The 14282-nt window shown below is 37.7% G+C and overlaps 1 protein-coding gene across 1 annotated transcript; it reads right to left on the bottom strand.

Annotated features, from left to right (window-relative positions):
- Nucleotides 1–7798: 7798 nt before the first annotated feature.
- Nucleotides 7799–8728, bottom strand: LOC131906299 (putative vomeronasal receptor-like protein 4). Its single transcript, XM_059257049.1, has one exon. The coding sequence runs from the start codon at nt 8702–8704 to the stop codon at nt 7799–7801; it is 906 nt and encodes a 301-aa protein (XP_059113032.1). The 5' UTR covers nt 8705–8728.
- Between the last annotated feature and the right edge of the window lie 5554 nt (nt 8729–14282).

The following is a 14282-nucleotide window of genomic DNA, read 5'->3' as shown; positions in this document are numbered from 1 at the left end:
ACATTACCTAAGAGTAAAGAGTTGGAGAAGATTTTGCAATCAAATGGACTTAAGAAGCCAGCTGGTGTAACGATCCTAATATCTAACAAAATAGACTTCAAAATTAATCATAAGAGATTGAGAAGGACATTTCATACTCATCAAAGGAAATGCCACCAAGATGATGTCTCAATTCTGAACATCCATGCTCCAAATGTAAGGGAACTACAATTGTAAAAGAAACATTTCTAAAGTTTAAATCACACATAAAACCACACACAATAATGGTGCGAGATTTTAACACCCTACCTCCCATTTACCAATGAGAAGAACATCCAAACAGAAATTAAACAAAGAAATAATAGAACTAACATATACTATTATTCAAATCAACCTAACAGGTATCTACAGAACATTTCACCCAAAAACAAAAGAGTGTACCTTCCTCTCAGCACCACATGAAACATTATCCAAAATTAACCATATACTCAGCCACAAAGGAGGTCTCAACAGACATTGAAAAATTAAAATAACCCTCTATATCTTAGTAGACCACCATGGATTAAAGATAGATTTCAGAAACAACAGAAACAAAAGGAAGTTTACAACTCATTGAAACTGAAGAACTCTCTACTGAGTTACCACTGGGTCAATAAAAAAAATAAAGAAGTTAAAGACTTCCTAGAATTCAATGAAAATGAATGCACAACATACCCAAACTGATGGGACACAATGAAAGCAGTGCTAAGAGGAAAGTTCATAGCACTAAGTGTCTTCAGGAAGAATTTTTGAGAGTGCTCATACTAGAAACTTGACAGCACATATGAAAGCTCTAGAACAAAAAGAAGTAGACACACCTAAGAGGAGTAGAAGGCAGAAAATAATCAAATTGGGGCTGAAATCAATAAAGTAGAAACGAAGAGAACAATACAAAGAATCAAGGAAACAAAGAGTTGGTTCTTTGACAAAATCAACAAAATAGATAAATCCTTATTCAAACTAACTAAAAGGCAGAGACAGAGAGAGATTATTCAAATCAACAAAATCAAAAATAAAAAGAGGGACATAACAGACTCCAAGGAAATACAGAGAATCATTAGGTCATTCTTCAAAAACCTGTACTCCATCAAGTTGGAAAATTTAAAAGAAATGGACAGATATCTTGATAGATACCACTTACCAAAGTTAAATCAGGATCATATAAACAATTTAAATAGACCTAAAACCCCTAAGGAAGTAGAAGCAGTCATCAGAAGTCTCCTAACCAAAATAAGCCCAGGGGTACATGGTTTCAACACAGTATTCTACCAGACTTTCAAAGAGGAGCTAATTCCAATACTCTTCCAATTATTCCACAAAGTAGAAACAGAAGGAACATTGCCAAATTCTTTCTGTAAGGGCACAGTCATCCTGATAACCAAACCACACAATGACTCAACAAAGAATTACAGACCAATTTCACTCATGAACATTGATGCAAAAATACTCAATAAAATACTTTCAAAACAAATCCAAGAACACATCAAAAAGATCATCCATCATGATCAAGTAGTCTTCATCCCAGAGATGCAGGGATTATTCAACATATGAAAATCTATCAGTGTAATTCACCATAAAAGCAAACTGAAAGAAAAAAAAAAGCACATGAATCTTGATGGATGCTGCAAAAGCCTTTGACAAAATCCAACACCACTTCATGATAAAAGTCTTGAAGAGATCAGAGATACAGGCCCATACATAAACCTAATAAAAGCAATATACAGTCTGGCAGCAGTGGCGCACGCCTTTAATTCCAGCACTTGGGAGGCAGAGGCAGGTGGATCTCTGTGAGTTCGAGGCCAGCCTGGTATACAGAGCATGATCCAAAACAGGCACCAAAAATACACAGAGAAACCCTCTCTCAAGCAAACAAACAAACAAACAAAAAATCAATATACAGCAAGCTGATTTCTAAGATCAAATTAAATGGAGAGAAACTCAAAGCAATTCCACTAAAATTGGGAACAAGACAAGTCTGTCCACATTCTCCATACCTATTCAATATAGTACTTGAAGTTCTAGCTAGAGCAATAAGACAGCTGAAGGAGACCAAAGGGATACAAATCGGAAAAGAAGTTAAAATATCATTATTTTAGATGACATAATAATAGTACACAAAAGCAACTCCAAAAACTCTACCAGGAAACTCCCACAGCTGTTAAACACCTTTAGTGAAGGGGCTGGATACAAGATTAACTTTAAAAAAATCAGTAGCCTTCCTATATACAAACAACAAAGGGTCTGAGAAAGAAATCAGAGAATCAAGACCCTTTCACCATAGCCTAAAATAATATAAAACATCTGGAGTTATTCTAATCAAGCAAGTCAAAGATCTGTATAACAATAATTTCAAGTCTTTGAAGAAAGAAATTGAAGAAGATGTCAAAAGATGGAAAGATCTCCCATGCTCATGGATCGGTAGGATTAACATAGTAAAAATGGCCATCTGACCAAAAGTAATCTACAGATTCAATCCAATCCCCATTAATATTCTGCTGCTACTATGAGGACCAGCCTTCAGCAGCTCATGGAATGAAGGGAAGCCACAGAGTTCGTGAACTAATCACTCAACTTGACTTTTCTATCTGAAGAAGTAAAACTTAATTCTCTGGAGCCAGCAGGGGGGCTAACCTAACATTCCCTGGCCTGAAAAAAGGGAAAATATACACACACATACACCATTAGAGTCTTTCCATAATCTTATCTTTCTCTGTACTTTATTTCTTTTCTTGCCTCAAAAAAGAAACCCAATGGCAGAGAATACTCAACTGTTCAACATCAGTAGTGATCAGGGAAATACAAATTAAGCTACCTTAAGACTTCACCTTACATCAGTCAGAATAATCTAGCCTGCAGGCATACATGCAGGCAGAACACTGTATACATAATAAAAAAAAAATCCTTAAAAAAAAAAAGAATGACCAAGGTCAATAAAATAAATGATAGCCGATGCTGTTGATGATGTTAAATAAGAAGAAACACGCATCCATTGCTTCTGGGAGTGCAAACTTGTACAACCACTATGGAAATCAGTCTGGCAGTTCTTCGGGGAGCTGGGAAATAATCCACCTCAAGAACCAGCTACACCACTCTTGGGCATGTATCCAAAGGATGTGTCATCCTTCTACAGATAACTGATCAACTATATTCATTGCTGCTCTATTCATAATGCCCAGAAATTCGTAATAAACTTGATGTCAATCAACAAATGAATTTTAAAAAGTGTTACATTTATATGGTAGAATAAAACACAGACATTAAAATAACAAAATCAGGAAATTCACAAGTAAATGGATTAACCAGAAACAAACCATCCTCAGTGAGGTAGCCAAGATCCAGAAAGACAATAATGGTATATATTCCCTTTTTATGTATATTTTAGCTGTTGAGTTGTTGATTAAAAAAAAGCTACAGTCCATATAAGCACAGAGGTAAGATATAGAGAAAGAGATTTTGAGGGAGTGATGGATTTCCCTAGGAAAATGAAATAGAATAGATAGTTATGGATGGATTGGGGAGTCTCTAATGGGAAGATCAAATGGGGGGGGAAAGGGGTCATGGAAGGAAATGTGGGAGGAACACCTAAACCTAAGAATATTTGATGGGAGTATGGCAAACTATTACACTAGAAGCTTTGTAATCAGTGTGGGTGTTGTGTGTGTGTGTGTGTGTGTGTGTGTGTGTGTGTGTGTGTGTGTGTAAACAGTGTGTGTGTTTGTGAGTGTGTGGGTTTTGTGTGTCTGTGTGTGTGTGTGTCTGTGTGTGTGTAAGCAATCTAAATGAAATTGCCAAATAACATGGGGGATAGAACATCAACTGGATATCACTCATCACCAAATGAAACTTCCAGAACTGAGAATGGATTACATTGAGTTGAGTTATTAGCTGAAGAGGCCCCATGTGAACCTCCTAATAACCCAGGCTATTGCCAAGGCTTTTTGTTGCTCTCTATCCATGGATGGTAAAGCCCTATTGCTGAAGATAACACATACACATCTCATTGATCTTGGAGAATTTGAGCTTGTGCCTACATAGAGCCTTTATTCCTACTTCTAGTGCTCATAGTATCGGAAGATGTTCTTCACACTACCAAAGGAGAAAGGTAAACACCAACCCAGCTACAAAACCTTCAATCCACAATTGTGATCTGCCTGCAAGACATGCCGGTGCAATAGTGGCATGAATCTTGTGGAAGAAACTCATCAATATTTGATTTGATTTAGTGCCCACTTCATGAGATGGAAGCCATAGCTGATGCTGCTTAGGTGGCCAAGAACCTGAGACTAGATAGTCCCAGACATATTGGGAAATCAAATACTTCTGTTCTGTTAAGGGAACATAACAATACAATGACTCCTGATAACACTCTGCTCTACTCACAGATCCATCCTGGCTCAGCCATCATTAGAGAAGCTTCCTCCAGCAGTAAATGGAAACAACCACAGAGACAAACAGCCAGAAATATGCAGAGTGAGATACCTTGAAACACAACCCCATACAGAATGTCTCCATCATGTCCCTCCCTTCAGGGCTCAGAAAACTCTGTGGAAGAGGAAAGAATGTAAGAGCCAGAGGGGATGGAAGACATCAAGAAAACAGGGCCTTCTTAACACAACACATTGACACACATATGAACTATAAACTCTGAGACTCAGCAGCATGCCTAATACCTAAACAGATCTGCACCAGATAGTGTCCTAGAGCTGACAGCAGAAGGTGACACACATTCCATCACTAACTCAGAAGCTATCTCCATTTTGGGATGAGGATCAAAATTAAACATATTAGTCATTTTGGAGGACATTTTTGGAAGAATCCTCGAAATTGCCTTCTATGGTTTTTTTTAACTTTTATTTGTTCTTTGTGGCTCTCTTATCATGCATCCATATCCCATTCCTCTCCCTGTCTCTTCTTTTTCACCCTCTGCCCTTGCAACATTCCCTGACCCCATAGAATAAAATAAAATGTAAGAGAAAAAAATCTCACCACACAATATATTCTTTTGTCCATATATTTTTTCTTGCAAGTGTTCACTGCAGAGTCATTGGTCTGGTTCAAGGCCTCTACTTTCTGCTACACTGTCCATACTGGGCCCTCACTGGAACATCTGTTGGATATCCTGTTGTTCTGTGTCATGGAGATCCTGCAAGCTTTAGATCTGCAGAACTGGCCTCTTCCTGTGCTCCAGCAGATCATGATGGAGCAGATGCTAGGTTCATAGGTCTGCCAGTGTTCCTTTATCATCACCACCACTGTGAGCTCTCCAGCACTGCCCTGGCTAGTTTACCCCATGCAACAAGGAGCAAGGGATGGGGCCAGATTTCCTGCTTTCATGCCCTCCGGGCTGGCTCACCCACACCTACACCACCAGAACCAGCTCTACTATCTTTCTCAGGTGAAAAACAGGGCCACGGCTCCAATGGGTAAGTGGTTGGTTCATCTCTTCCACCTGTCATAGGTGGTTGGGGAGAGTCGGGGGAGAGCATCTTTCCCTTACCCACACCATCACATGGCAGACAAGGGGAGCAGGACCAGCTCTCCCATTCTCATGCTCTCTGGGCCGGCTCACCAGTGCCCCCAGCAAACAGGGTCAGCTCTGCTCTACTGCCCAGGAGAGGTGTAGGACCAGCTTTCCTGAGTGCTGCAGCAAGTGAGGGGCAGGGACCTTTCTCCCTAGTGTTGCAGCCAGTGAGGGGTGGGGCCAACTCTGTGCAGCCCTGTCCTCTCTGCCTTCCTGGTAACAGGAGCCATGGACATTAACACAGAGCCTGGCTGCAGCAGGACCATGGACACAGGCATGGGTCTTGGAATCAGCCCAGGCCCAGACATCACCATGACCCCAGGTGGCAGGCAAGCTACCCACCTCTCCCTGCTCCTCACCACCTCACCACTTCAGATCTGCTCTCAGCACAGGATAAGAACCATTCTGTCTCTCTCACTCCCATAGCCCACCATATATTTGATCACCTTAATAGTGCCTCACCACCTGGCTTGTGGGTCTCCTTCTCCGATTCAGTCTTAACAGCACTGGGCCGGGTTGTGTTTTCCCCTCGCTACAGCTATCTTCATCTGATAGTCACTTACAAGTGAAAAATTAGTTTTCTTCCAGGGACTCCCACTCTTAAGGGTAGATCCTGTGCTCAGTGGTAGATGGCAAACGGAAAACAAACTCAATGGAATCTTTGAAGTTTCTTTGTCGGATAATGTTGAATTTTGTTTTGTCTTAATTTTACCTTACAGGTCCTTTGCTTATATAGTATTATATATTCTGGCCTGCACTTTTGTGTTTCTGTGAGATTCCTGTGTGGCTTGTGTGTCTCTACATCATTATGTGTCATTGTGTTTTTCTTTGGCTCTTTATCTTCTCTTGGTTTTGACCTTTTTTAATTAGTTTGTTTGTGTTTTGTCTTTCTATACCTAATTTCACTTTGTTATTAAAACTTATATACATATTTGTTTTCTAAGGAGAAAGAAAAAGGGTGTGGATCCAGATGGGAAGGGACAAGGGAGGAATTTGGATGAATGGAGGAAAGGAAACTCTAATCAGGATGTATTATATGAAAAAAAAATAAATTTTCAATTAAAAAATTTGAAGAAGTATAGATATAGTTATGTATATTTGTGATCCGAGAGCTGAAGAGGCAGAAACGATAGAATCCATGGGGCTATCATCTAGGCCTACTTGGTAAGAACCACGATACTGAGAGATGCTCTATCAAAACACAAGGTGAATGGCTTCGGAAGAACCAACTGTCTCCTGGCCTCCACAAGCACATGCACACACATCCTTCATCTGTGCACACACACATGCACACCTATCCTTCATCTGTGCACACAAACATGTAGACACACATCACAAAAACCACATTGTACGTCATATGTGCATATAAACAATTTTATTAACCAATAATATTTCAATAAGTGTAGATGAAATGAAGTAGAAATGAACAGGCCCATGAAATTTTCATATAGTACTCACTTATTAAGTAACTGTGATAAAAATAGAAAGTTTAAATTCACAATATTTTTATGGATACATAGAAATTATAATTAAGACACAATTAAAGCTATAATAGGTTATATAAACTATTCTTGATGATTTAGAGTAAATTAAACATTAAAAAAAAGTTTTAAAAGTCACTGTCAACAAGGAGTTTCCTTGAGTAACCTCAGTATCTAGGGAACATTTATGACATAAAATAAAAAGGAGATAGTAAGGGAATTCCTGTCAAAATATCAATTTATGCTGTAAAATGAACTTAAAGGTCTCTATACTATTTGGCAGGAGAAACATAAAAGAATGTATATAAGTTATACCACAAATTTTGTTTGAATCAAATAAATAATCTTACTTTGCTACTTGAACTATTAAACAGATTAAAAAAGAATCCTTTTTAATAAAAAATATACAATTGCGCCGGGCGGTGGTGGCGCACGCCTTTAATCCCAGCACTCGGGAGGCAGAGCCAGGCGGATCTCTGTGAGTTCGAGGCCAGCCTGGGCTACCAAGTGAGTCCCAGGAAAGGCGCAAAGCTACACAGAGAAACCCTGTCTCGAAAAACCAAAATATATATATATATATATATATATATATATATATATATATATATATATATATACACAATTGCAAATGACCAGCAAGATTCCTTACAACCATCTGTAACTCAAGTTCCACTTCTGACCTCTGTGGGGACCAGGAGTGCACACATATATAGATGATGGCAAAACACTCATGCACTTAACTAAATACATTTTTTGAAAGAAGAAAAAATTGCCCTTTTTAATTTGGGTGGCATATTGACCACAAGTTTTTCAGCATATTGATTATTCTGTTATCAGAACTGATTTGTACCAAAGGAGTAATTGTCGGATAGGCATTCATCACAATCTTCTGAACAGTCAGGATGACCGGATCATACATCCATAATAGAACTGAAGTGGATGAGATGATGATGTCAACCCAGTACATGACCACAAAGACAACCACCAGAAGCAAGATGGTCTGGGTGGCTCTTTTCTCAGGAGACACTCTCGGTTGGTGGATGCTGTGAAGATGCTTGCATTGCCTCTGATGTCTGAGTAAGATAATCACTATGTATGCACTTGTGGTCAACATAACTCCTACAAGAAAAACATCTCTGGAGGTTGTCATTGTTAAAATCAGTGCCCTGATAATGTAGTTCATGGGGAAGATTGAGCAATATTTGGTGACCTTCATCTGGTTACTCTCACTCACATTGGTAAAACCACCAACATAAAAGATACAGCTACTACTGATAGACAAATTGAGAGACCAAATATAGAAGAAAGCATTGGTTGTGTATATCTTTAGTTTATGTTTAAATTTTGCCAACAATGAGGTACTGGGACTTATAGTCACAGCCTGGAACACACTCAGGAGGCAGGTGATGCAGATGGAGAGGCCTCTCATCACCCTGCTTATGCAAAAAGTTGCCTTACATTTGAAGTCATTCTCAAAGTTCAGTGACTCAAATATGTCTGTAAGCCAAAGGTCCCCTCCAGTGAGGACCATCACTATGTGGATGAAGGTCAGTTGACAGGACATCAGGTCCATGGGCTTAAATCTATGAACTAGGATTATGACAGTGTAGAAAAAAAGGAGAAACATATTGGCTAGAACTCCAAGTACAGTTTGGAAATTAAGGATATTCTTTAATAAGGACATAAGTGGAAAGTGTATTCATCTTAACATCACAGTAGAAACATAATTCATATACCTAGAAAAACAATAGAGTGTATATCAAACTTGTGTTTCAATGGTCAGTACATCTACATCATCATTCTTGATTAACTTATTATTGATTAACCTGTCTCTTTAACATTTGATGTTCCAGAATGGATAACATATACTTCTATAAACGTCTCCATGTATCTCCCTGTATAAATAGCATACTAGAGATAAAAAACGGCATTTACAGTCACAGCCTCCTATACAGAATATACACTGTGTGGGGCTGTATTGCACCTAGGTGTCATGCCTTAGAAATACAATCCTATTGATTTACAATGTCTCATTTTATAATTAACACCTAAAACAGTAGTGATGAACAGAGAATATTGATAACATTTTCACAATCAAATAAAACGTATGTTAACCTGGAAAATATTCACAAAAGAAATTCAAAAGAGTGAGTTAAGGCAGTCTCACGTTGCATAACTTTAACATGCTGTATTTTCATAGATAGTGAAAACTATGTTTTGACTCATAATTTTAATAGAATCATGGTGTTAATTCATGATAATCCCACTATTTTAATCAGCAAAATGGCTGTCTTTGTTGATATTTTCCTTTTTTTATGTCCCTTTTTCTATGAAGTCTTACATCCCCAGAATCCAGAATTAAAGACATAGATACAGTTGGAGACCATTATTGCACTTTCGACACCCTATTGTGTAACCATTACTTATGGTTATAAATGATCCGAACTGTCTCCCAGGGTAGCTCCCATCCCATCACCTTTGGAACACTTCACTTCAGGTTTAAAGAACTAACTCCCAGCTATCAAGACAAACCTCGTTTTTTCTTTATTTGGGAGAAGAGTAAATCATTAATAGTATGAGTCCTTATGATTATTTTCTTTCTCTTTTTGCCTTCTAACATTTTCAGCCATCCATTTTGTTATTTTATCTACCTATCTCCTTCTTCTATATTGATGTCCCCTCCCTTTAACTAAAACCCCCCATTTTCTCATTTTCCCTATCAGATCACTTGTGTCCTGCTACTCAGCTGTACCTTCCTCCCACCTTCTTCTATATTTACTTCCCTCCTCCCTGCTAAGGAGCCCACCCTTTCCCGTTTCCCTGATGAGATCACTTGTACCCTGCCATTCTCCTGTCTAATGCTCTGTGACCCACCCACATCCTGGCCGTGGTCCCTTTTGCTCTGGTGTCTGTAGTTACTGCAGGCTACATACATCTGAAGATGTAAAACTAGGAGCCTCCAAGAAGAGAGATCATGCGACACTAAGACAAACACTATTTTCAACACACTGGAAAAAACTTGAACTTGCCAAAGATGACCATATAGTGATCCAGTTTTGAAATTTCTGTTTTAAAAGAAATTTGTTCCCATGCAGTGGAAACCAAGGCCCCAGTGTTATCAGAGGTCATCAGCACCAGACAGTGTTTACAGTTCCACTCCACATCTCACCTTTGGTGCCTACGTTAGTTATTAGGGCTGGTTACCAGTGTCATTATTTTGTCAAATTACTATAATTCAGTACTTTAAAATTAGCTTTGTGATAAAGAAATAAAAAACTGCTGTGGTGGTATTGTGTTCCCCAAAATATTGTGCACACTAATAAATTTATCTGGTGTCAGAGACAGAACAACCACTAGATACAAAGGCTAGAAAATGGTGGCACTCACACCTTTAATCCTAGCATTCCAGAGACAGAAATCCCTCTGTATCTCTGTAAGTTCAAGGCCACATTGGAAACATCCAGGCATGGTGACTCATGCCTTTAATCCCAGAAAGTGAGCCTTTAATCCCAGGGAGTGGTGGTGGAAAGCAGAAAGGTATATAAGGCATGAGGACCAGAAACTAGAAGCATTTGGCTGGTTAAGCATTTGGCCTGGTTAAGCATTCAGGCTTTTGAGCAGCAGTTCAGCTGAGACCCATTATGGATGAGGACTCAGAAGCTTCCAGTCTGAGGAAACAGACCAGCTGAGAAGTTGGCTATGTGAGGTTAGCTGTGGCTTGTTCTGTCTCTCTGACCATCCAGCATTTCACCCCAATAACTGGCCCCGGGTTTGATTTTATTAATAAGACTCTTTAAGATTCCTGCTACAAACTGCTACACTGACTCAGATTCTTGTGAGAAAAAGGATGTCCAATTGTATTGTCGAGCTCACTACTATATTCCACATATACAAATTAATGCATGCCTGTATGTATAGAAATGATGCAGAAGATAGTGAGTAAGACCACCCTATAACATACCCATGAATACAACACCATAAATCACACATTTTATATTTACATGATATTTTGCTCTTGGAAGGCTTGATCTAGTAAAGGTATAGACTCATCCCAGTTGCCAGAGACAAACATCTGATTCTCCCACCAACATACTTTTACAGTAGCTGTACTGTGATGCTCTGTGTTTATAAAAGCTCTGGAATACAAGCTGGAGAGATGGCTCAGTGGTTCAGAGTATGTTTACTCTTGTAAATGACCTGGGTTAGATTCCCATCAAGGCCATGGTGGCTCATAACCATCTGTAACTCTAGTTCTGGGGGAGCCATTGTCCTCTATGACCCAGGCATGCAAGTGGCATACAGACATATATGCAGGCAAAACACTCATATATGTAGAATAAAACGAATAAATCTTAAATAAATAAAAGTTACAGGATAACGCTTAATTCAAGCCTTGGTCCTCGAACTGAAGAAATCAGAGTTCAATTCAAATTTTAAAATTGCAAATGGACAAACCATAGATGTAAAATAATTTTCATTAATTATACATCTGTGATTTATCAATTTAACACATATATTATAGGTAATATAAAAAGATGATAACATAAGATAAAAGGTAGTAATACAAAATGTTTTTTCCTTAGCCCAAAGATTTACAATCTGTATATTTCATATCTATTGATTTGTCAATGTTTATAACTCACAGAAAATGATGGAACTCCTAATTCATCATGTGGTATCTTCCTCTGGAACTCACCCAGCTGAGACCTAACCAGAAAAGACCATAGCTACCATGGCTACAAACTGAGTTGTTAACATATACATACATGCACTGGGAAATATTATTTTTTTTAATTTGAAATAAATTGCAGTGCTGGGGCATTTCATATCAATTTAAGTTACAGTATTTAGTTTTAAGTACTAAAACCCAAAGTGTAACCATAAACATTCTTAATATGGAGAAGCCATCACTATTAAATGGACACAGACTTAAAGTCCAAGCAGCCTTCAGGAAGCTGTTTGAAGAGATGTGCAACAATAGAAACCAAGAGCTGCTTCCTGCACAGCTCTACATTCTTCTGAGAAAAATCACTTTACCCCTTCATTATCACAATGTCTGATTTGGAACAGTCTTGTTTTATGAATTTACGGTGATCTTTGTATTCTTCTTGGTGGAGATAATAACAAAATGAACATACAAATATGTTAGATAAAAAGTATCATTTTCATTTTCATTTTTACCATAGTTAGGGAGTAATGACCAAAAGGCAGCAGGACTGCTCAGAGAGAACACAGTGATTGTGTGACTTTCAGATGACAAGATACATGGTGTTGGCTGGTGCACCGTCCACTGTCAGCAACATTAATAAGTCTTCAGGAATCTCAGGAAGGTGAAGACCTTAGCCACTCTAATTAGTTCCATGAAATACATAATGACAGCAGAAAGAAATAGTGATTATTTTTAATAAGGTATTAGTTCATCTCTATTACCTGATACACAAATAATTTTAATGTGTAACTTATTCTTTGGAAATTAGTTTAGCACAGGTGAAACTGGAAACCCACAGACACTGACTAGAACATTACATTCTCACAGTTATGAGTCAGTTTCCCTGGGATGAAGCAGCAGCAGCAGAATGTCACTGTAGAACCTGTGGGAAAGCAGTCACACCACAGCTTGATCACACGTAAGTCTGGGAAAGATACGAAAGTGTTCACTGTAAGTGTGTGTGTGTGTGTGTGTGTGTGTGTGAGAGAGAGAGAGAGAGAGAGAGAGAGAGAGAGAGAGAGAGAGAGAGAGAGGATCTAAAACTGTAGTTCAGACTGACTCCAATCAAACTCACAATGCTCCTACCTTAGCCTCCAAAGTGCCGGGATCACAGGTGTGTGCCACCACACTTGACTTCATTTTCCATTTGTGTCTCCTTTATGCATTAGTAAATGATATCCCAAAAAAATAAAAATGGACTTATGGCACTCAGCAGCTAAACTTAAATTTACTTAATATTTTTATGAATGCATATTAAATGGGTAAGTGTATTTTGTAACCACTAGGGATTTTAACTTTAAATAATTTTATACTATTCAAGAACTGAAAATAGTTTTTCATTGCTAATGAAAAGCTTACTCAATATTATATGAATATCAGTGTTACAAAGTTCAATTTACAAACATGAAATATTAAAACTTAACTTATTTTAATTAAAACATTTAATATCCAACTGAAAATGTTCCAGTTTACATTTTTAAGGATAATATTACAAGGATTTAATAAATAAGTGAGGTAAGACATCCAGATATTTTTTAAATACCCAGAAAAGATATACTTTATTAGAAATCACTGCAACAGAATAAACAATATATGTAAAACTTTCTAAAACTTATTTATACATTGTTAAGAACATAAGTTGAAACTTGTCTCAGAATTCCTAAGTATATGCAAACTTAACAGTACATAAAATTACTGATAAACTCTAAATTAATTAATATTTGTTGTATAATTCTGGCTTAAGTTCCTATAAAAAAATGTATGGTCAGTTAACTTGAGAAAAGGAGTGAAATGACAAGAACAAAATGTCATTTCAGTGTAATTTAGTATTATAAATGTAGTCCAGCAAGCAAATAAATGTAGGTTCTCTGTTTTGTAACCTCTAAGTTTCTTTTAAGAATTTTATGACAGGAATGTAAGACTAACACAGTTGGCATTAGCTAGAACAAACCACGCTTTTAGAATTTTTAGAGTATGCACTCGCAAGAATTCAGAGTCTGATATGTGCTTAAAATATTCCATTTGGGGCTAATTTTTACATATGTAGTAGTGTATGTTCATTCTAAAATTGAAGGATTTCATGACATTTTCATTCAATATATAATATCCATCATTCGTCTTTACACTATTAGCTTTTCCTGTCTCTATCTACACATCTGTTAGGCCTTGTCTTCTTTCTTTCCAATAGCCCCACCTACTGTCACATATTATATTCAGCGGTCATAGTGAGTTAAATCTATGTTCTTTTACAAATCATTGCACTGATATTTTATGTCTACAGGCACCTGTAGTGTGTGCTTCTGACACAGCAGGGCTCAAAAGTAAAATTCTAAGCAGATAACTCTCTCATCATTTTATTACAGAAAATCCTGCTTCATTCTAGCACTTACAGCTCTCACTATTAATGAATAGAAAAGCAAACACTCACCTGGCCAGGCCTCTGATAAACATCCATATAGAATGAGACCCTAAGAAGCCATTATAAGGAAGAAATGTCATCAGCTTATCTCTCTCTAGACCCATAATTATCATATCATCAGTAGAGGGCACTTCT

The sequence above is a fragment of the Peromyscus eremicus genome, chromosome 3 (assembly GCF_949786415.1).
Source record: "Peromyscus eremicus chromosome 3, PerEre_H2_v1, whole genome shotgun sequence".
Taxonomy (NCBI): Eukaryota; Metazoa; Chordata; class Mammalia; order Rodentia; family Cricetidae; genus Peromyscus; species Peromyscus eremicus.
This window is presented reverse-complemented; position numbering and strand designations above follow the sequence as displayed.

Excerpts from the sequence above, each read along its gene's own strand:
- LOC131906299 (XM_059257049.1), bottom strand. The coding sequence starts at position 8,704 with ATGTCCTTATTAAAGAATATCCTTAATTTCCAAACTGTACTTGGAGTT.